The sequence below is a fragment of the Vombatus ursinus genome, unplaced genomic scaffold, assembly GCF_900497805.2.
Source record: "Vombatus ursinus unplaced genomic scaffold, bare-nosed wombat genome assembly UNPS02000582.1, whole genome shotgun sequence".
Lineage (NCBI taxonomy): Eukaryota > Metazoa > Chordata > Mammalia > Diprotodontia > Vombatidae > Vombatus > Vombatus ursinus.
The window spans coordinates 26334357-26359635 of NW_020940360.1; the positions used below are offsets into that span (position 1 = coordinate 26334357).

Genomic DNA, 25279 nt, shown 5'->3' on the forward strand with positions numbered 1-25279 from the left:
TTTTGCTAAATACTTAGCACTTCCAAAACATCCTTTCTCTAACAAAGTTACCATAATGCCATTGCAAGTACCCCAGTGTGGTCACAGTTCTCCAAAAAATTTCTTATAGCTTATGATTCAAACCTAAATCAGTGTTGTTCAGAATTGTTACTTGTTTTAAGCTAGGCACTGGAATTGTTTTAGATGATCCAGTTGGTAACAAAAATCATTAATTTACTCTGGTCTTTCTTAGTCTTTATAACACACTAAGTAACTCAAGAAATATGTCTGTCATGGATTTTAAAAGAATTTCACCACTGCTTTTACTTTATGACAGGACAGTACTGAGCCTTCAGATTAGTATCATTCAGGACCATTCCTGACTATGGACTATCAAGTGTACTTTGCTAAATGATAGAGGTATATTCTAAATCTGCTCAGTGTTCAGTGATGTGTTTTCTCTTAAAAGTTGCAGGTTAATTCCCCTAATGCCTAATACTCCTTAAAGGAGCCAAGAACTCTGTGCCTGGAGAAAGTGAACATCATGAAAGATGGCTAAAGAATAAGCTTATGACCTACCTCCCTATGCCATCTATAACATTCTCTATGGATTTCTAGAACATATCTCATTAAGCAAAGCCAGTGTACTTTCTGAGATCAAAATTTACTTTTCTTCTTTCTTCCCTCATCAGATCCTGCCATATACATTTTGACTTGGTTTAAACATGGTTGGCAGAACTGAACATACCTAGGGGATTCAAAGGGCCTGATTTAATTACAGACCAGCCATATAGCTGCGTGAGTGGCACAACACCCAGAAGTGAAAATTCTGCCATTCCCAAGGCACGATGGAGCAAACCAACAGAATCTTTCAATTAAATCCAATTTCCCTGAACTAATGAATCACAGGATTTTAGAAAAACAAATTACCTTAGAGACAGGTTATCTAATGTAACCTCTCTGTTTTATAAATGATATACCTGGGAACTAGGAAGGATGGTTATGTGATCTACATGGGTTCACACAGCAGGTTAGTGATAGAGTCAGTAATGGAACCTAGGGTTCCTGACAAAGACTAGTACTACTCATTGAGTCAAGTGATCTTTCTTACTCCCCAAACATCCCTCAAGAACCAGCACTTGTCTTTAAAAAACAACAACGAATCCAAGTAGACCGATTTTGCAATACCTTTTCTGTTCCTTCATTCAGAATATTACATCTCAAAGTCCTGCGCCTTATTCTAAGCTTTCGACTTAAACATTCTCTTGAAGCCAGATTATTTCTTCACTGTACTGGCTTTCCATGTGTTTTTACATTTGCACAATCATATTTAGCAATGTTTTCAAACACTTCCAATCATTTCATGCAGTACCTCCCTTGTTTTTCTTAATTACTTTTCACACTTCCTCTCTATCAGCCTTGTTTCCTGGTGGGTTGTTCTGTAGCTGTTTTTTCAAGAACTCTTAATGTGTTGATTACTAATGGCACACACAGTCTGAACCTGAAATGGTCTGTTCTTGGAAATCTTTTCATTTATCTCTGTTTCTGGTCTCATTGCCTCCCCCGAATTTCTTTTAATTGAGCGCCCTCGATTCTTAGTGCCTGTTCCAACGTCCAATTGCTATTACTTAACACAGCCCGTTACAATCATGTCCCTTTGTATGACTCAAAAGCAGAATGAAAATTGCCACTTCCTGATTGCCTCTAATAGAAACCATGTGAGAAATATGTCCAGTGCCATAGCCAGAACCACATCCCTAATTTATGCCTAGATCAAATGTGTCAGAATGGCTAAGAGACCACAGGGAAGAAACCCTGTCTCTGAGATCTCTCATTCTCTTCTTCGGGGAATAGAAACGACTTCTTCACACCACGAAGAAGTGATCACATGTTAGGGTTAAGAAAAGTTACCCATTTTTGGCATGTGCATTTTATGGTCTACATTCCAAATTTCTGCATGTCTAGGGTGCATAGCGGTTTTGTGAGTAGCGATCTGTGCCCATACAGCTCACTGAGTCTTTTCTCTGTGGCATTTCCAACTAGTACTTATACAATGTGCATAAACTGCTCACTTGGTCTACACTGGTATTTTCAACTCTGACTTTATCCATTTTGGCTCCCATAAATCCTGGGGGCAAGTTACAGATTCACTTTAACTCCATTCACTGTAACCCTGAATGCTAGTGCATTTCTTATTTTTTTTACAGTAACATGTGTCAATTCATACCCAGTAGCTTCAGTAGCTTAGGTTATTCTCTCTAACATACTGTGGTATATTAAATGCTGGTAACAAGGGCATTAAAACATATATATGTTCCAACTATGTTTCAAAAATATCCTTAAAGCACATTTTTTTTTAGAAAAAAAACATCAGCTCCCATTGGTTATTATAACAGATGTCCCTTTGTGTCCTTGTGCTGGGTCTTGCTGCATTCTTAAATGGGAAGTTACATCAAAGTGGGAGCCGTTGCAGCCCAAGGAATAGGTTCTAATGGCCTCACTGTCATACAAGTGCTCCAGGGCATACCCAGTTAATGTATAAGCATGCTTATCAAAATACTGCCGGTGAGAACTGTAATAGTTCGGAGAGACTGCCGGATGATCTCCTACTGTCTGATGAGGGGACATGTCTGAATGGAGATAGTCTTTAGGTAATACCAAGCTTGATTTAGAAATGCGATCCGAGTTGGGACTGCTTATCCTAGACAAGGCTGTGGGGCTGCTGCCATAGTCATTTTCATGAGGGCTCATCATCTTCCCTTCTCTTTGTTGAAGGTGCTCACATGGGGAAGTGTTGGCAAGGGAAGGGCCATGGCAGACCTCTCCAGTCAGCTGCGGCTGCTGGTAGTTTGCAAAACAAAGAGAGTGTTTTTTCCCTGCTCCATTAATGGCAGCCAGTTGGTCAGGAGGGGCTTTCCGGAGCTGCAATCTGTTCTCTTCCTCTTTAATCATCTGCTGGGTGGCTCTTATCAGAGTTTCAATTTTGCTGGGTTCATGGGGGCTGCTCTGGTATTGCTCAGCACGATAGCGGTCACCTGATTCGCTGGCAGACCCGGGGTCTGGAGAACTGACCACACTATCTTCATCCCAGTGACCTCTCCCTAGAGAAAAACCCACATATGATTAAACTCTAAGAAGATTCTTAGTAACAAAAAAAAAATATGGAAAATATACAATATAACATGTTTCTAAATTAAAAACAATTCATCAATCATTTTAAAGTTAGGCACAATGCAGACACATACAGCAAAATGATAAACAAAAATTGTCCCAAGAAGTAGGTTCAAATCCTACCTTTTATATTTACTATCTGAGCGATCTTAGACAAGCCCCTTTACGTGGTTAGGTCTCAGTTTCTTCATCTGTAAAAGTAGTATTGGACTAGATGGAATCAGGGGTCCCTTCTAGCTCTAAATCTAGGAACTTATGATTGATCCTAAGTCCTCAGAAGCTCTGGAGTTCAACAATAATATGGCAAGTTTACCAGAAAGTAAATGTAGGGAGAAATCATGGCAAATTGGAAAGGGTCCCCAGTTTTAGAGTCAGATGAACTGGGTTCCAAGCCCAGGTCTACCAATCTCTTCCTATATGACTCTAGGCTTGAACTAACTTGAACTAAAACCCTAACTAACTAAACCTCTTACTTCCTCAGCTGTAAAATAAAGAGGCGAGGCTAAAATTCATCACCTTGCAGCCATCCTTGCAATGCTGAGCTAGGTTAGATATCTGTCAATAAGATTTCTCAATTTAGGAGAACTGGTTAAAGCTCATGCATTGCTGGTTCAGCTATCAAGAATCCAGAGTCACCTCCATACCACCATGACGTATTAGATTAGCATATCAGTGTAGGAATTGTTCTTTTAACTTCAGAGAAAAGCTATCTAAATTTTGAAACTTCTAAATATATCTTAAGTTACTACAAAATATAATAAAGCTCTGGGATTCGTTTGTACACTACTTGGTATAAAAAAAGGATTTAAAATCAGTATCTCTCTCGAAATCCATATAACATGTATATTTCACTATAGAGCTGGCATCTCAGATTGTCAGTTCTTTTCAAACTCAAACACTATCACTTAGGAACTTTATCCAAGCAAGGTTGGAAAAAAGTAAAAAAGGTAGGTAGAGTGCTTCTTTAGAATTTTGAGGAATAATGCAAACACTATCTACTATAGAAAATCAGACTCCCCAAAGAGTCTAAAGTCAATATAAAAGGAGGGAAGAGAAACATAAAAGCATTAATCTGTAGACTGCATAACATTGCATATCACATCATAGATTTAAAGGCCATCTAGTACTACACCATCCTTTTACAGACGAGGAAACTGAGACTCAGAGACATAAGTGACTTGCTCAGCAACACACAGGTAGTACGTAGCAGTGTTGAAATTTGAATGATGTTCTTTTGGCTCTAGGCCCAACATTCTTTCCATTGGATCACCCTGCCTCTCCTAGAAAAATCCTTTAGTCATAATATTAATTGCTCCAAATATTTCCTTACTACATTTTTTTCTTTCTAGTATTTCCTTCCAGCTTACAAGTTAGGTACCTCCCCCCAACATCTGTCTTGTCACTATAACTCACATCTGTATAATGCTTTTAGGGTTATACACAGTGCCTGGAATACAGAAGGCACTTAATAAACTTTTGTTCCCTTTCTCCATCCCTTTCCATGACATCTACTTCCATTTTGTAAAACAAGACAAAAGTAGAAAATAAAAACAGAAGAATTGGAAAGCAAAGAGAAAAATTACTGTGGAATTAGTCAGGGAGAGGGTAGAGCAGCAGGGGATTGAATGTATGACGGATAATGTAAGACATAGGCTGAATCTTTATCATGGTTAGCCTATTTCAATTCTCAGCAGACTGGGGGGGTTCTGCAAACAACAGCCGAAAATGCTAGGGTCTTCTAATTAATCTTTGTATTGTTGTTTACTTTAAAAAAGATATAACAGGAAGAATTCAAGAGAGATTTCTGAACTCAACTCTGGTAGAAACAACTGGACATCTACTTATTCCTTGTTTACTCTGCACACCTGACCAAAAAACCCTTTTGTGACACTAAGCAATTTAGTTATAGTCTCCATTTTCTTGTGATACTTTCCAGCTTCCATATAATAATGCCAAGATGAAAATCTAAGTGTGCTCTGTATGTCATAATATCCTTTACTTCCACTGTTCTTTCTGAATGATTTTCTATATGGCTAAGTCACTTTTTATATTTTACTTTCAAAGTGAGCAAAAGAATGCTGAAGATATATAACAGAATCAAAAGGCCATCAGATCACAAATCTAAAGCTGGAAGGGTCTCAGAAACCATCTCTCCAACTCCTTCATTTTACAGATGAAGAAACTCAAAGCCCAGAGAGGTTAATTAACTTGCCCAAGGCCACAAAGATAGTAAATAAGAATTGATGAGGTTTGAACTTCGGCCCCTTACCATTATAACAAATACAATACTCTTGTTTTTAAGGTACTAAAACACTTTCCTCTCTCTCAAAAATTCAAAATTTGACACACATTAAAAACAGATCCAACTGGTATTTTTTAACATACATTTAGTAAAAACTTCCATTCTTACTTCTGTTACTACCTCAAGCAGTACAGAGTGGCAAATCTATAAATCCAAAGGAAAATCATTTGGATGAAGACGTACATTCCCACATCTAGAATATTGTACTGTAGTGTAGCCTTGAAATTTATGATTCCATCTCAGCAGAGACTCTACTACCAGTAATATTGCTACTACTAATAGTTCCATCATATATTGCTTGAAGATTTACACATTTTTTTATTTGCTCCCTACTACTCTTACCATGAATTCTGTGAACGGAGGTTATGTGTGGCATGCTGTTCTCATAGGCTTCTCTACTTTCTGGGGAGGACTTGGTGAGGGGCAATGCTGAACGAGAGCCCCACCAGGGCTCTCTCCCAGCTTGTGGGGTGCCAAGGAAGTATCGACCTGCCTCGCATCGCCCTCCTTCACAGGCCTGGGTGTGAAAATGCCTATCATCTGTCAGCCTGGAATGGTCAAGTGCAAAGCCATAGCAAAGAGAGGTACGGTCTGAATACTGTCTATAGGCACATGAAGCATCATGCTGGGAGCTGGGCCTTTCTGAAGGGTCCAGTAACTGTGGAGATGCAGTGTCTGTGAGTGGGCTTCCTCCCCATTGACTGTCATGATCCGATTCAGATCTTTCGGTGTGAAATCCAGAATACTGAAAGATAAGATAGAAGAAATATAAGTTTCTAGGAAAACTAGTATGAACTGATTCAGAGCTAAGTAAGTAGAACCAGGAGAAAAATTTATACAATAAATACAATAGTATAGAAGAAAACAACAATGAAGGACTTCAGGAACTGTGAAATTGATCCAAATATCCTGTAAAGCAATTTAGAATTGTGGTAAAAAGAAACTATAACATCCATATCTTTTGACTGCAGATCTCACTTCTAGACATGTATCTAAAGAGGTCCAAGTTAGAAAAAGAGTTCCCATATACTCCAATACCTTCATAGCAATTTTTTATGTTGGGAAAGAACTGGAAACAAAGTGGATGCACCTTGATTGAGAAATAGCTAAACAAATTGTGGTACATGAATATAATGAGATATTAATTTACTAAAAAAAAATGTATATGAATAATTCAGAGAAGTTTAGGAAAATATCTCCAAACTGATGCAGAGTAAAGTAGACAAAACCATTTTAGACATGGCCGTGGGTTGATTTATTTAACTTAAACATATTTCTTTAAGTAATTATGTTTAAAAAAGGTAACTTCTTTAAGAAAGAGTTCTATCAGAGGTAAAGGAGACTGACAGTACTTTTTTTAATTGATAACTTTTTTTTATTTAAAAAGAAAGTTTTGCAAAATTTTAGTGAACCAATTAGTAATATCCTGTCTGATTCAAATACTCTTTTACCATGTTACTTTCAAAGAAGTCATTCATATCACAAGATATTTATGGAAGTACCTTTAAAACACTCCAAGGGGAAAAAAAATCTGGTTTACCTGAATCGCTCCTAGAATTCAGAGTTTTGCAAACATTTCCAAGGTCATATAGGCAAAAAAGCACTAGAATAAATCTAGAACCCAAACTGAGGTGTACCAATACCTCCCTAGAACTCTTTTCTCAGGATTTCTACCATTACCATATAGGCTACAGTATCTAATAACATCTTCTCTACACTCTTGTAACTGAAACTTCTTGAGTGACATCTAACATGTACCAGTTACTGAATTATACTCTACAATGAATAGCAAGGTTTAGGCATAGTTCCATTTTTTTTTTTTTGGCTTTGTAACTGTATTTCCACCACCATAGAATTAGAGAATCCTAAATCTGAGAGGCATTTCAGAGATTCAAATCATACCCTAGAAGGAGTTCCCACTAGAACATACTCAAAATTTGATTACCCAGCCTTGATTTGAAATCCTCCAAACACACAGAACTCACAACCTCTTTAGGCATTTTATTCTACTTCTAGACAACTATAATTAGAATTTTTTTGTTTATCGCTAGACAAAAATCTACTTTTGCAACTTTCATCTATTACCCAAGATCTGTCCTTTGAGACCAAAAAAAAATTACCCTTAAATTTTTTTAAAAAATTAAATCACTAACTTTCAAATATTTTGCTCCTCCCTGAAATCTAACTTAACAAAATACCTTGTTATTCTGTCCCTGCCAAATGCACCATCCAGTACAGTCTGCCTAAACTTTTATACTACCACCCACTACTTCTTTCCTAATTCCTATGGTGAAATAATGCACAGAAGGTTGACTAAACTAACACACACCTTAGGTTCCTCTTCTGTGGATTATTAACTGTCTACCTGCTCCTTGAGAATTTCATCAGGGGAAATGTAAAAAAAAAAAAAAAGCAAAATCCTGACCATAGCTAGTTCCCCATCATAGAGGCTCCAAGTCCATGGAAATGAATTGAATGAATAATGCTATCTTGAAGCCATTTCATTAGTTCAAGACTCAATTACTATATTAGTACAGGCACCTTAGTGAACACTTCATTCTATTACAACCTTTAACACTGCTACCTTTCTACTAGAACCCTTCTACTTCCTAATAGATGGTCTTTGTGAGTTCCTGCAGCTGAAATTTCATCACCCTGCAGCCAACATGGTAACGAGCAGTTCTCTCAATTTAGCTAGGCTTGCCCTAGGACAACAGCCACACAGCAGTACTGTGCCTATACACTAAACCATTACAGCTTTCAAGAACCTCCCATAGTTTGTTCTCTGCCTTAGTTTCCTCATCTGTAAAATGTGTTGAAGAAGGAAATGACAAACCACTACAATATCTTTGCCAAGAAAACCCCAAATGGGGTCAAGAAGAGTCAGACACATCTGAAATGATTGAACAACAACAAACTTAGTTTTCAAGACCCTCTGGTGTTACCTACATTTCCTGATGAGGCATCAGAATAAGATGTTAGTGGAAGATCTGATACCAAAGTGGAGAAAAGAGTTGCTTATGCCATCCTCAAGGTGGTCACCACAGTAACTGTTAATGCCTAATCCATATCAAGAGTGGGGGAAGGATGAAAAGATTTTCTGTGGCAGAAGTCTAAAACCTAGGCTCTCAGAAAAATTTGCCCTAAGCCACCCCCACTGTCTTGGTCTAGCCTACTGCCCCCCAAAAATATGGGAGATACCCTATTCGAAGACTCCTCTTTCTCTTTATCGCCTCTGGCCCAGCCTGGGCTTCGAGGAAAGTAGGGAGGGAAATATTTACATCTTTGAAAAACAGACCTGCAGCTCTGAAGGACAAGGGTTTGGAGGGAGAGTAACAACATTCCCATTCCTATGCTTGAATAGGAAGGATCAGTGCTCTTTAGAGTCAGAAAGATTAGGTACAGAGGTCTTGTTTGGGGAACTACCAAAAAATCCTAATAAAAACAATGAATAGAGTTCATAAATTTAGGCCAATTCCAATTTACAATTTTTCCTTCACTATTTCAAATTATCTTATTAATTCTTTGCCATCTGTACAATTGGACTACCAGTCTATTCTACCAAGCTCCTCTTGCACACAAGGTTGGTGCATATGGAGACAGAAGTCTGATTCCCCACATTACAACTCTTCAAAATCCCAAACACCTTTTCTTTTAACAAACTTCTTTTCAAAAGAAGAGGCCACCTTCACGTTTTCACTCCAATAAGTGGTTAGCTAGTGTCCACCCTCTTCCCCATCAGCAAGGATCAGAGTTTCATGCATTTGCCATATAGAAGTCATCACCATATGCTTGGCCTTGGAGAAATTCAAACCATCTGTGCTCCTCCAAGAGAGGGGTTGCTCGGATTCTGCTTGGTTTTTATAAAAGTATAAACCTGGCCTATTTCTGAAGTGTTCCAGTCAAGACTTTTGAGCCCTATTCAGAAAGTAAAAAGCTTACCCTGAGTGCATGTGAGAAAGCACTATTGGCTCAGTGTAAAGGAACATTCTGTTCTTCATTCATGGAGAAAAATTCCACATGAGGCAAACCCCGGGCAGGCAGGCACGAGGCAAGCACACCAGGGAAACACTTCAAGAATACACTAAAGCAGAATTTGGAGACTAAGGGTCATGCCAGTGGCTGAGAAACAATAGCCGTAGATAGGCCACCCTGGGGTACAAACAGCCAGAGGTGGGATGGTTCACTCTAAGTAAATATGTCATACTGACTTGGAGAAGAAGAGACACAAATAGCAACAAACCCTTCCAGGGGGTAGCTCGAATTCAAAGGACAGCCAAAAACCTGACAATCCATGTAGTATCGGCCTGCTGAGCTACATTCATCTGCTCTGGGAGCAATCCCCCTAGATTATAAATTCCTTGGGGCAAGAAATATGCCCCTAGTGCTTAACATAGAACCTTTCCATTCTCTTTCCAATATCCTCCCCAACCCCAGGCACAGATGGAACCTTCCTAATAGCAGGTGCCAAATAAATATCTGTTGAAGATAATGAAAATAACTCACATGTATGTAGTGACTGTATAGCTTGCAATAATTTTGCCCACAACAACTTGGAAAAGTAAGTGGATTATTCTCTCCATTTTGCCAACGAGGAAACCAAGATTCAGAAAGATGGCAAGGAACTCCATCAAAGTTCCTCGGTTTTAAGTCAAAAAACCTAATTTGGATCACAGCTCTGACAACGACCATCTGTGTGACCATGGGCAAATCAGGAATCATAGATTTAGAACCACAGACCTGAGAGCCCAACAAGTCCAATTCTCATCACTTAATCTCTCTGTGCCTCAGTCTCCTCACTTGTTCAATGAGGATAAAATTTGCACCTCCATTTCGGAGGACTGTCATGAGGGAAACTATTAATAGACGTTAAAGTTTTATCATTGTTACTATTACCCTAGTGAAAACACGTATGTTTATTGTCTGAGGACCAGTTGGAGAGATCCCTTCATTGCAATTCAATTCAACAAGCATTTATTAAGCTTATTGCATATTAATTGACCTTTTAATAATTATAGGCAAGCGTTATAGGCAACAAATATGGCACAATGAATAGAATGGAGGCCCTGGAGTCAGAAAGACTTGTGTTTGAATATGTGAATCTGGGCGAATCAATTAATTGCTATCTGCCTCAGTTTCCTCATCTGTGAAAATGGGGATAATAATAGCACCTGTCTCCCAGTGTTGATATGAGGATAAAATGAGATAATATTTGTAAAGCACTTAAACCTTAAAGCACTATAAATGCTAGCTATTAGTATTATTCTTAAGCACCTGCCATGTGTCAGGTACTGTGCTGTGTGCTGAAAACAAAGAAAAAAATTAAATAGTCGCTGACCTCAAGGCACTCATCACCAGGTTGGTCACAGGATGGTGAAATGTTAGGGCACAGAAATTTTTGAAAACTATATCTTAAGTCACAAAGCTGTTATGATTCATGTTAACAGCAGAAGCACTCACCGCGACAAAATCACAGATCCTCCCGGTATTCAAATATTAAGTGATCTAATCACAACACTAGCAAGCACCAGAGTTTAGACTACACTGTACGTATTTTGAATCCCCTCTCAGAGCTCTTGAGGCTGTATCATGTCTCTGTATTCTATTAAAATATGCAAATTTGCATGTCCATACAGCTGTGCTGAGGTAGCTAGGTGGTGCTAAGGATACAGCACTGAGGATTGGGTTCAAATTCTTCCTCAGATACTTACTAGCTAAGTGACCCTGAGCAAATCACTTAACCTCTGTCTGCCTCACGTTCCTCATATGTAAAATGGGGATGGTAATAATAGCAACTACCTCACAGCGTTGTTGCAAAGGTCAAATAAGATAACATATAAAACTCTTTGCAAACTTTAAAGCAGTATATAAAGACCAGTTATTATTGTTATTATTAATTCAACAGATATTTACTGAGGGCCTGCTATATCCAATGCATTGAGAAGACATTAGAGGATAGCTCAAGATGAGTAGGACAAGGTCTCTGGTCTTATTGAGCTGATAGCCTAGAAAAGAGATTAGATATATGCACATATAAATAAATATAATAAAGGATGGATATACAAATGTAAAGTGTACACAGTACAAATTGTAACATGGAAGTGTGGTGAATGAGGATTTTCCCTAAACTAAAGGGCTATGTTAGTTCAGAAGAGGGGGAGATTATAAGAAGTAAGCAAAAGTGGATTGATAGAATATAAACTCCCTGCGGGCAGGGGCTATTTTTCATTTTATCATTGTATCTGCAGTGTTTAGCATAATTCTCTGCACATGACTTTTCCTTAAAAGCACCTTACACGAAGCATGAGCTTAAAAAAATGCTTGTTGAATGAATGAATGAATGAATATGAAGGCAAAAAAGACTGATAGCCCATCTTGTAAGATTGGGTGCCTCAAAAAAACCTGAAGGACAACTAGTGAAGAAGACACATATGGAAATTTGCACTTAAAAATATGTGATCAACGATCCAATATCAATTTGCCGGAGGGAAATATTAGACTTAGAAGTGTTATTCTATGATTCCCCTCCTGCCAAGTTCAAAACTACAGAATGGGAGCAGTATTACTGACTGTCACTAATCCTGAACATGGAGAATTTTTTATCAGCATCATTTCCACGAAAGAAGGAAACTACGATGTTAGCTAAAATCTTGCTATTCTTCCATATTTTCTTCTTTGTAGCATATTTTGTATTTTTATCATCTTTCAATCAAGGAATCAAGTCACATTACACAGCACAATAAAGTCTTGGTTTGTACAGAATAGATTGAGACAGTAATTCCACTTAAAAAAAAACCTCTTTAAGAAAATTGAAGGGGGCAGCTAGGTAGCACAGTGGATAGATCACTGGCCCAGGAGTCTGGAGGAACTGAGTTCAAATATGACCTCAGACACATAACACTCACTAGCTGTGTGACCCCAGACAAGTCACTTAACCCCAATTGTCTCACCAAAAAAAAAAAAAAAAGAAAATTAAAATGTGTACTAATAAAATTTTACCTTAGAATTACTTTTTTAAATAATCATAGCCTACCATCATATCCCCGCTACCTGATTAAATATAAGGTACATAAAATCCAAACTCTGAGTACCTCAAAATCTCAGGATGAGAACTGGATGGAGAGATCAATGGGAGAAGTCACTGAATTGCTAAGAGACACTGAGAAAGTTATTTTATTAGGGGCAGCTAGGTGGTGTAGTGGATAAAGCTCCAGCCTTAGAGTCAAGAGGACCTGAGTTCAAATCCAGCCTCAGACACTTGATGCTGATGAGCTGTGTGACCCTGGGCAAGTCTTAACCCCAATTACCTCACCAAAAAGAAAGTCACTTTATTTCACTTGGCTTCAGTTTCTCCATTTATAAAATGAGGATGCAGAATTCTCCCAAGGAGCAAATAGGAACAAAATATGCAAGCATTAAAAATAATCTAAACACTATATACACATAAACACCAGATGCTTTCAGTTTATGAAAAAAATGTAATGATCCCACTAAAACACTATGAGGTAAAACCGAGGTTTTTCCTTTACTATTTACTTTCCTTTACTGCTTTGGCATTATCTTCAATGCCCACTAACAACCACCACCACCACCACCACCACCACCACATATTCACTCATTTGCCAAATCTTGCTGTTTCTGCATCTAACTCTTTTTCAATCAGATCCCTCCTCTCTCCTCGATTTCTGCAGTAACAGTCTTAGTTGTCTCCCAACTTCAAGACTCTCTCCTTTCCAGTCCATCCTCCTCAAAAGTGATTTGTCTTAAGCAGCAAGTCTGACCATGCCATTCCCTTGATCAACAAACTCCAATGGCTTTCCATTGCTTCTAGAAGAAAATATAAATGCCTTTAAACTTATTCTGCATATACTTATATATGTACTTGTTATCTCTCCCTTGTTAGACTGTATGCCCCTCGAGAGTAGGGATTCTTTGATTGTATTTGTAGCTCCAGCTCCTAGCCCTGGATATGGAGCAGAGCAGAAGCTTAATAAATATTTGTTAACTTACTGATCTTACCAATATGAGGAAAAAGACCTAAAAATTGAAATAATGTGCCCAAAGTTACATGTCAATAGCTTTGGAAAAGAAACCTGCCTTAAAAACCTGTATTCAGTTTTCCAAATACTATCTTTCAATTACTCTCACTCTAGTTAATTAATAGGATTTGTTTCTAAACAAAAAGCAAAACTTTTGAGATATGATTAAAACTGAAGATAAAAATAAATGAGCGAGAATTCTTTGTAAACCACATATCCATGTAAAGGGATCTCGAAGCAACTACTGATAACTCTGTTCCCATTGTAGTGACTCTAAACAATTAGCATTAAATGTGACATTATAAACTTCTGAAATCTGTAGCCTTTCTATCAAAAGACAAAGTTCCCCCAAAGTCATTTTACATAGTGAATCCAAGTGACATTTTCTCTGATTTTTAAGACTGAGGAACCACAAAAGTCTATTTCTGAACCAAAAAAAAAAAAAAAAGAAAGAAATATTTGAATCTTATGTTTGAATTAGTCTCCACAGATCAGTCAGTGAGATCTCATTGGAAACTAATATATGTTCATTTTATTGCAACCAGAGCCATTTTTTCTCCTGGAAAGCTGATTTTTATACTGAACATTCCTCCAATATTAACTCTTCTCTTAATCCCCGCAACTCCAATTTTTCTCATCTCTTAAGCTTGACTTTTCAAAAAGTCACTCCTTGTAATCACTTTTATTTAACTGGTCCCGACGTGTAACTTAATAGACTTAGGCATTCATGATAAGAAAACTCTATGGTTTGCAACTCAAGTCTTCGAAGAGTCTCCTGGGGGATGCTCAGAGGTTAGACTTGACAGGACCAACCATGTTATAGAAGGCAGGGCTTGAACGTAGGTTTTTTGGATCCCTCATTTGGACAGGACGTGATGCCTCTATTGTGACCAGTTAAGAAAATAAATAGAGGAAGATCTACTTGTTCAACCGCAATACTTCCACCTACTAAATAGAGGTGACTGCACTTCTGGCAGAAAAGACAAACCACAGCCACAATGCCTGCTGTCTCTCAATTTGGGCTCCTAATCCCTGATACAGCTGTGCCTCCCTGAGGCATAAACTGCTTTTGGAAGTTCAGGCTCAGCCTATCAGCAAAAAGGCAAATGCTTTGGGGATAAAGGTTTATCCAAAAATGGTTATTTAGGAAGGCATATTTGAGCAAGACAGACTAGGTTCAATTCTCACAGGTTAAATACATGATAAAACTCATAGAGGACACTGAGTGGCATGAAATCCCAGCAAATTTTCCCAAAGGGCCTGCTTTAAACCAAAACACCCACTGTGGGAAATCCTTGCTGGGTACTTCCTCTAATCAAGCCCCCAATCTGAAAGGAAAATGTGTGCAGTAGGTATAGCCATGCACATTCCTCTTGGGGTAATATGTTTAAGATTCATGCTTCTCTCAACAATGTGTTGTAGGCAGGTGCTCAGCATTCATCTGGATATGGAGGCAAAACCCAGATCAGGAAAAATGCCAGATGTTCATATAATAAATGTTACATTTATCTATTTTTTTTCCTGGCAGCTCATTCAAGTTTTTATCATTTTTAGCTATAAAATATATAGTGAAATCCTCTTATGGTAAAGTCCTGTTTTCCATGAAAACTTTCACTATATCAGGCATGAGCAGCTTTCTCCTTGATTTGTGTCTTAACCATGAGAAAAAACATCACAGATGCAGACTGCATTGTACTGAGAACATATGCATGCTTTTAAATCACTTTTATCTTACTTTTTACTAATGTAACCCTGAAACATAAAATATGTTCTTTTTTGCATTCACTGTTATGGGGAGAACAGATGGTGAAAGGGTTAGATTAAAGTAATACAGCATGTCCATTAAAATAACCCCCATTGCTGGTGATTCTTCATTCAAACAGGAGTCATGTTTACTATAACAAAAAAAAAAGACTTTTGCTTTAGCATTTGGAGCACACTGAAAGTTGCCAGGAGTTCCTTAAGGATAAACATAAGGAGAAGAGAAGAACTAATGTCAGAATAAAATGCATTTCAAAAATACTATCATAGAAGTTATTTTAGTAATCAGAAAGGCCAAATAAACCCACAGGCCTCTTTTAAGGCAGCTGAACTATCAACAAAGGTAAATGCGGCTAAATCTAGTATGAAAATTTTTGAAAAGGTTATCTTGTTTAACATTTAGAATATTGTTTAACGTTTAAAAACACCAACTTTACTGAAACTGCAACAATGGGAGAAATTTATAATTATTTTTCCACATATACCACATCTATTTTAATAATTATAGTATGGAGTGGTTTTGTCTGCCACCTTATCATTCATTAAATGTATTAATAATAGGTAGTAAATATTGTTTTTTATGGAGAAAAACAGCCTAAAGATCTTTTTCCCAATGAGATAAAATACTTTAAATGGAATATTTCTGAATGTGGCCAATGTTGGTAATATGGTCAATGTCCTTAAAAAGCAACTGGTGACAGGCATTTATACTCATCTTTAAAATGATCCATTTAGAAAATGTGGGGATAATTCAGGGTGCTCTCATGCTCTCACAGTACCTTAACTTTAGAAAATGCAAGCTTATTGGTTAGGATTATCAGTCATGTTTGCTAAATCTATGTGTTACATAAAACCACTGTGGAATTCAAATTTTAAAAAATCTCCGTCAAGAAAAATTAGAGAATGCATTCCAGTAGCAATGAAACTTAATAATAGAGAGCATACTGTTTCGATTTTTATTCAAAATAACTGTGGCAGATGACTGGCCAAATGACCAACATTTAAATTACGCATAGATTCCAAACACTTCAAGGCCGTTTTTTCTATGCCTCCAGAGAAAAGGTTCTTAACTTGGGTTTATTTTTAAAAAATTTTGATAACTCTATTTCAATATAATTGGTTATCTTTGTAATCCTATGTATTTTATTATATGCATTTAAAAAACCATTATCCTTGGAAGGGGTCCATAAGCTGCATTGTGCTGCCAGAGAGATCTGTGATACATAAAAGGTGGAGACTCCTTGTTCTTGAGTATAGATAACCACTGCCAAATTTCCAGCATATAATTTTAATAAAACATATCCATGTTAATTACTTGCAGTCAATTTATGTTCATGATTTTAGGTTTGTTCTATTTTAATCTAAATTTCAATCTTTTTGTTTGTTTGTTTCTGAATAGAATGAGGTTCATTTCTATTTTTACCTGTAATGTCTCTGAATTATTTCATTAATAGGGTCATGTGAGGTTTTTAAGCAAATTGCAAAGGCCCCTTGAAATAGCAGAGACTTTTCCTTAATCCAAGCCCCCACAGTAACAAAAATGTCTCTGGGATTCAACCCATTCCTTTTTCTCACAGAAAAAGTAAGCACAGTCTACATCTCATTTGATGTCAACGTGATATGCAGCTGGAAAGGAATCGGCAATCTGGAACCAAGGGCCAGATTGACTTCCAAAGTAACTCTATCGGGATTCTCCTCTAGGGTTACAAATGGAGTGAACTGGATCCAAAACCATAAAATTCATTCCTCACCCCAACACACACACACAGACACACACACACACACACTCACTCACTCACACAACTCCAACAATAACACATTTTTCCAAAGGTGAGAAAAAAAGTCTAAAAAGATATACTTGCTCACTCTCTTAAACAGGCATTACCCATAACTATTTCATCTTACTGAGTTCATCCTGCCCATGGGTGGAAATGATAATGCTTGCTCATTCCAACTTGTCCAGATAATACAAAAACATCTAGAGACAATTGGGCAAATCCCAGTTTTCCATGACCAGTAGCACTAATTTTAATAGTAATCCTCATCCATAGCTGGCTTAGGGCGTGAGCCAGAAGCACTCCACTCTGTCCACCCATTCCTCCAAGTCACTATCTGATTGCCCGCAACTAAGTGGCAGATTAGATGGGCTTGAATGAGATGGGTACAGGTGGTGCCACCTGCTCCACCTCTTTTAGAAACGCTTTATTGGGTCTCTCAATGGTTTATTCAGAGGCTGAGGGAAAAGACAAAAAGAAGACAGGCTGCTCTTGGCAGTATAATTGCACAGAGACGGCTCAGACTATGCTGGCAGACTGGCAACCACTACTAAGCCCATCCCCTACCCCAAACCTGGAGGGAGAGTCCATGACATTTGTAATTTTGAGGAAAGAAATGGAAGCTTAAGATCCCTATACCAAATTAATCCCTTTCAAACAAACAAGATACATATCTTTCTTTTAATCTCAAAGTTAACAGACAAATGTTTCTATTTTTTCTCCTTCTGAGCCAAGCAGCAGAAGATACTAAAGTTCAAGAAACAAAAAACAAAAATCCAAAGCAGCAACAGTTATCATCTATGAAAGCATACACATCATAATCTTGACTTTATGGGATAACACAGTGTAATACAGGACAATGTGCTTACAATGTGTTCCAGAAATATGAGGAAGATTGAATGAATGATCTAAGAAGAAAATGTGAGAATTCCTGGTTATGGATGCTTAAGGCCTACTCTTTAAAACCTTTCAAAGGCTTCCATAGTGGATGAGTGAAATCCTATTCTGTAAAGTTAAAGGAGGTATGAGCCATCCCCTTTAAATTTTGAATGGAAGAATGCTGTTCTAGCAGCAGCAACAGTTTCATAAATTTAGCTATAATGAAATTTCATTGAGCAGACTTTGTTGTAATAAACCTTCCTCACTACATTTATGTGTAGGATATATGTATGACCATGAAATATATGTGTCTACATGGGTTATCTAATTGTAAAAATACAGCTGACAGACAGCGTAGATAAATATCTCTGGAATCTGGCCCACTCCTCTCCAAGGGAGACTGTGATTTTTGCTTTGAGGCCAGGAGGAGAAAGGTCATAAATGGATACTTGCTCCTTCCTTTACGCATGTCGGACTTGTCCCTTCAAATAGTGGCTGTCTAGTAGTATGATTCTTTAGGGATTCAAAAGTTGGTTGTTCTTAAAAGGAAGTGGTGGAGGAGGAGTTAACCTTTAGCTTATACTCACCAGCTTAGCTCCTTTCACCACAAATTGTACATGATGGGTAAACTCATTTATCTAAGCAAAACAGTTTTTTTTAAAACTGCAGAAATTCTATGGATTACAATATAACAGAAAATACACAAGAATGAATGAGCTCTTCTGCTGGAAGTGAGACAAGATCTTGGCTTAAACCAAAAGACAGGGTCCAATCTGACCCAAGAGGAAATTCTGTCTCTGAAGTCCCTAGGGAGGCAATCTGGAAACTGAGAAGCCAGCTACTCATAAATGTCTGCAACTTCTCTTTGAAAGAGTCTTTTGCTCTTCACTTTATCTCTCCTTAAGAGTCACTGCAACCATATATAAATTTCCTCCAAAAGGCTCTGGCACTAACTCTACTCTTATGTAGATATACAGCATCACCTCAGGATTCTTTCTACCCATGAGGAGTCATATCTCCCTCCATAAACCCAGCAGCACCAAAAAACAAAAACAAAACAAAACAAAACAAAACAAAACAAAACCCAGCTAGGTTTATTTAGAAGCTCAGTGACATTTAGCATTTCCAGAGTCCTGTTCCACCATCCATTCTCTGGATGACAAATTCCAGGCTGATAAGCAAAATAGCAGAGGTGCCTTGTTTGAATTGTCCTTGCTGCTTTGCTAGGTGGCAAGTACCCTGTGGATCAGGTATACAAAAGTGTTTCATCTGGATTCCCCCAGCCTGTGTTGAACCTTCTTTCTCATACCCTTTAAAATTAAAGAGACTTCCCCTCAACTCCTGGTCTATAGTCATCTGCCTCCACCTAGATATAGCAGTGTGGTAGGTGGAAAGAGAACTCACTAACTTTGGAGTCAAAGAACCTGAGTTCAAATCTCAACTTTGCTACTAATATTACCTTGCATGATCCCCTTCTTTTCTTTAATTCAATTTCTTCTGAAATGAGAAGGCTGAAGAGGAGGACCTTTAAGGTTCCTTCCAACTCTAATTCCTCTCCTTACTGAGAATTCACACTGCTCTTTGTTCACATCTCTCTAATGGTCTTGCCATATTCCTGTGATAAATGCATTGTGGTATTATTATTCTTTGCATATGCTCTCAGAACCCGATGCAAACACCCATCAGATCATAGTAGGCCAGGAACTGTGTTTTATTACTCCTTAGAAGCAGGGTGATAGAGTAGGGAAAGCATTTGACTTGGAATTAGACTTGTATTTCTATCCCAACTCTGATATTTTCTAGCTGTATACTTGCTACTTACATTACTTAGCACACAGATTTGAAAAGTACTTTGTAAAACCTCAAGCCCTATATAGGAGCTATTATTGTTCTACCCTCCCAAACTACTATACCATCTCTCTTCTTGTATTGTCAAACTTCTAGAGAAAGGGAGCCATATTAATTATATCCGTTTCCCCACCATCCATTCCCTTCTATTGATCTCTAGAAATCTGGCTTCTATAATTCACACTCTATTGAAACTAATCTCTCAAAGGTCACCAGGAACTTGGTAATCACCAATATCCCTAGTCTTTCTCTGTAGCATCACACACTGTTGGATGCCTCCTTCTTTTTTGAATGTTCTCTCCTCAATTAGTATCCTGACACTGGAAATCATTTGATTCTCTTCCTACTTCTCTAGCCTTACTCAAAATGGCACTTGAATAGTAAGTTTCAACCTTCAAACCTTTGTGCCCAGGAGATGTTTTCTGCTTTCCTTAAGTCCTTTTCAAAGACCTCCCCTTTTCCTGCTTTAACTAAATCCAAAAGATGTGCAAAGCTCATCATTAGAAGGAAGTGAAGAACTCAGAAAGGCACAATTTCAAACCACTAAACAAACATTTTTGTAATGTCCTTCTCCATAGATTTAAGGCAAACTCTCAGTGTCTATAAAACAGTAATTAAAAGACTTAGAAAGTCAAAAGGAAGATGAAATTTTGTACCAAGATACTAATAAGTATTTTTGGAAAGATGTTGCCTAGCCAGATAATCTTTTTTTCCATATGAGAAAAAGATGATGTGAACTCACCTTGTCAGCAGGAGATTACAACTATAGCTTTGTTGTTTTTCTTTTTTCCAGAGAGGCAGCATGACATAGTGAAAAGAGCATTGGATACCTGAAAAACTTAGATCTGAATAAATAATTAACTAAATTAATTAGCTACTACCTGTGAGTTTAGGGGCAAACCATTTCCCCTCTCTGGGCTCCCATTATTTCTCTTTATTTCTGCTACTGGTGCTCTTTTTCTCTCAGCAACCCAAGCAAGAAATTTCCAAATTAACTTTTCTCCTTCCTTAGCTACCCTCATCTAGGTAGCCATCAGGTGTATAGAGTGTTCAGGAGGCACCTCTGGTTTTAACACTGCCAAGCTCTTTTTAGGGATGCTTATCCACCTTTGGTGTATACCTAAATCCACCTGTCACCTGTGGCTCCAAGAAGCTATAGCATGCACAGTAGTAACACCCTGGGTAAACTATCTGGGCAGATGGACTTCACTAAACCAAGCTGAGGGTAACCAACAAGGCCTCATACCTGGTGGTGAGTTAGGGGGATGTCTATCCCAAGCATGCTAAGACTTTCCCTCCTAGAATGGGTGGATGAGAACAATCTGTTCCCACTGCTATGAAAGTGGCTGAAGCAGGTGCTATGAAGCTCTTAGAGACTGTCCAGGCATCGAAGACACCAAGGTCATCCACTGCACTCCAGGCCACTGCCAGTTGTCTTGACTTTTTTCCTGCCACTGGACTTTGATGACTCAGAAAAAGAGAATGAGGCTGATGACCTTGCACAACTCTTCATCACTTAAATCCAATTCAAGCACATCAAGACATCATCTATAATGTCACTGCTCCTCTTCAGAAATGAAGGATGAACAACTTCCACAATATCTCCCCCCCATTCATTCCCTTCCTTCCATTCCCACTGTCATCATCCCAGTTCAGGTGATCAATTCCTCTCCTCTGTAGTCAATGAAGATGATCCCAAAACAACTGACACTCTTAAAGTGCTTTAAAATTTGCAAAATACTGCTTCATAATTTGCCTCACTTAGTCCTGAAAATAACCCTGTGAGGTAAAGGTTACATGTATTATTTTCCACATTTCACAGATGAATAAACTGAGGCTCACAAAATTATTTTTGCAGGCCTGCACAGCTAACAAATATGTAGGGCAAAATTTGAACCCAGGCCTTCCTAACTTTAAATATAGAGCTATCTATCCACTATTCCATGCAGGAACAATATGCTTAGTAGACAATGTGATCGTGTCACTTGGCTGCCCATAATCCCTAGGTGGATCCCCACTGCCCACTAAATAAAGTGCAAAGTCCTTAACCTGCCAAACAAAGCTCTCCACAGTCTGGGTCACACCTACGCTTCCAGCCTTACCTCCTACCGTGCCCCTTCCTATCTCCTATGCAACATCCGAACCAGACACCTATTTCCTAACTATGTATTCTGCTTTTCTACTTCCATTACTTTGTACATGCCTAGAACGCACTACGTCTATCTCTACTGACACTTGAAATACTAGCTGGCCATTTTCCAACATGACTTTCTCTTTTCCAGTCAAAAGTAACATCTGCCTTCTATGAACTCTTTAAGTACTTTGTTTATGTCTCTTTATGCACCAAAAAAAATCTACTTTGTATTATATGTGTATGGGTCTTCCCTCCCCTCTCAATTATAATCCACCTGGAGAATAAGATCATGTCTTATTAAGTAAGTTCAGACTCCCTCAGTGGCTCCAGTAGTGACTTACGATAAACCCAATAAATACTTGCTGGATGAATTAATCAAGCAAAAGGAAATCTCATAATTTGTTCAAAAGTTATTTATTTAGGCTACTTAACATAGCACTTTGCTTAGGTTTCTTGGAAGATATTGCAAAGCATAGTCACTACCCTCAAGAAGTCCATATTCTGGCAAGAAAAGGGCAAGCTAAAAGTCAAACAACATAATAAATAATATAAACTATGTTACAAAGTGGAATGTGATCATATGATTAAGAAGAAAGTAGTAATCAAGGCAGGCAGTGCTTTGGATTCAGAGAAGGAAAAGATAACTATGGCTGGTATAGCCAAGTAAATCTTCACGGAGGAGTGGATAATGAGCTGGGCCTTAAAGGATGAATAGGATTTAGGCAGATGATGATAAAAGAAGAAACAGCATATACAACAGCTGAGGGGGAAAAACAGCAGTGTGCATGCTACATTTTGCATCGAGTGAACAGACAAGTCTGACTGAAGCAAATAGAAGGTTGGTATAGAAGAATCTGAAGAAAAAATGGTTTGAAAAAAAAGTTGAGACCGGATTGTGGAAAGTCTGGTGTGCCAGGTCACAAAGTTGTAGTCTATGGGCAAAGGGAGGCCATTTAAGTTTTTCATCAGGGAAATAACATGATGAAACTGGCCATAAGAGAATACACATTAGGGAGGATAAAGAAAGAGAAGACATTAGAGGCAAGAAATCTATTAGAAAATCATTGCAGTAATCTAGGGGTGAGATGATGAAGATTTGAACTAGAGTAGAGATTTTAAAAAAGGAATGTATATAAGATATATTATGAAGGAAGGGTGTACAAGCCTTGACTTCAATAAAATTTTCTAGGGCCACTGAGCATAAAAAAATTGTATTTTAGTATAAAAGGCCAAGAAGTGATTGAGTGCTCCATTTTCTTTAACCATTTCTAAGCCTGTAATATAATGATGATATGATCATGGTATAATGGGAGTCATCAGGAAAGCACCCCTGATCTGCAGGACTAGAGCATGGTCCCTAACTCTCTGAGCATGTGGCCTGACCCACTGCTTCTGAAACCACTGACTTCTGGTTGGTCCCTGTGGAAGCACTGTGTTGAAAAGGACGTCAACTAAGCAGCATGAGTTGCTTTCTTTTTTCTAAAGGAAAAAACAACTTTGAATTTTGCTGTCTCCTCTCTTCTGAATGTGTGTCTTGGGAGCACTTTAAGTTTTGCAAAGCTCATTACACACATTATCTCAATAGATAGACAAGAAGTCCATCCACCACAGAACTTAGTAGAGTGTTATTAATTCAATACAATTCAACAAACATTTATTAAGCTCCTACTATGTGCTTCCATAAAAGGAAAGCTTTGATGTCTCATCATGGTTGTGGAATTGGCCACGGATTTTCCAAAGCCATGCCAGTGAAGTGCAAGCTCTAATAATAATTATTGGCATTTATTTAGTATCTTAAATTGACATTTATGTAGTATCTTTGCCAAACACCTCACCTACATTATCCCAGAACATAACATTTGATAAGGAAACTGACGCTCAGGGAGATTAGACAACTTTTCTAGAGTCATGCAGCTAGTAAGAATCTCAGGTAGGACATTAACCAGGAAAACCTAGAATATACACTTTAATGGTTTGTGTAGACAAGTTCTCTCTACACATAGTAGACTCCTATGATATCATTTTTACACTTGAAGTGCTAGTTCATATGTGTGTTTTGTCCCCTTTGATTCAACAAACATTTGTTAAATCCCTATGAGTTAAAAGTCACAGAATGATATTGATGCTAAATAATGGGTGGTGATAAAAAGACAAAAATAACAGTCCCATCCCTCTAGGAACTTCTATTCTTCATTGCCTTCTAGTAAGAAACTATTCACCATGTTGCTTTTTTCTGGCTTTTTTCTGGCCCTGGGATAACTCTTCTAGCATTCTGCAACGACAGGTACTCTATAAATCAGTTCATTCATTTTTTTCCTTCCAAAATGACTATCAAGTATGTACAAGGTAATATACTGCTATATGCTGGGAAAGAGAGTGATTACAATCTAACTGGACACAAATGATTACAAAACAAAGCAACATAAATGGTATTGATTATGCAGCACAAACAAAAAAGGAAATCTTGCTTCTGGATAATAGACAATCAGAGATTAACTTTATGGCAAAAGTAGCATTTAAGCAAGATGCTTCAGGATGACTAGGGTTTTATTCTATGTGGATGGTGGGCAAAACTTGATAGGTGGAAAGAAAGAATGGGATTAACTAAGATTTGCTGGCAGTTAAGTACCTGACATACTTAGAGAACAGTCCGATATTTCTGAAATATTGGATTCACAAAGGGAAGTGAAGTAAGTTGAGGTTGGGAGCTAGGTAATGGAATATCTGAATGGTTTTGCCCAGTGACCAGCCATTAAGTCCTTAAGCAGGAGTGTGATAGGTTAAAAGCAGTGCATTGGAGTTACTAATCTGGCAGAAGCATGCAGGTCATGTAAAGAACTAAATACATGTAAGGACACATTATTACCTACTGTTTTCTCAGTCACCTGATCACTTTTGCCTCAACATTCATTCTATTCATTTATTCATGAAGCATTTATTAAGTGCTAATGCACGCTTGGTTCTGTTCTAGGCACCATAAGGAATACCAGGAGTTGATAAGATGATGATGAAAAGGGAAAATCAATACCAGGATGAATTAAGCATATCTTCAAAATACTTTACTTCAGAAACAAGAATTAAAATGTCTCCAACTTTATATTAGAGAAGTTTTAATTATTATGCATTCAAGCACAATAATGAGACTATAAATTACTGTGTAGCCTACAGGTAAATAGTACTTATGACAAATGAAAACGACCAAATTCACTCCCTCTCATACATAAAAGTAATAACTGCTATTATTAATAACACATTTACAAGACATTTTAAGGTTTACAGTGTGCCTTCCTCATAATATCTCTTTGAAGCAGGTAGTATGTTATTAATCTCATTTTACAAATGGGGAGATTAGAATCAAGAGTGTCCAAGAGACCTGCTCAAAGTCACAGGA

At 37.8% G+C, this 25279-nt stretch overlaps 1 protein-coding gene across 1 annotated transcript in view; it reads right to left on the bottom strand.

Moving 5' to 3' along the window:
* Positions 1-2349: 2349 nt before the first annotated feature.
* SIM1 (SIM bHLH transcription factor 1) overlaps positions 2350-25279 on the bottom strand; it is a 75027-nt gene continuing 52097 nt past the window's right edge. Inside the window, exons 10-11 of the mRNA XM_027856654.1 lie at positions 5795-6197; positions 2350-3080 (exon numbers count right to left, since the gene is read on the bottom strand). Of these exons, the coding sequence (XP_027712455.1) occupies positions 2350-3080; positions 5795-6197 (1134 nt within the window). The remainder of the gene's footprint in view (positions 3081-5794; positions 6198-25279) is intronic.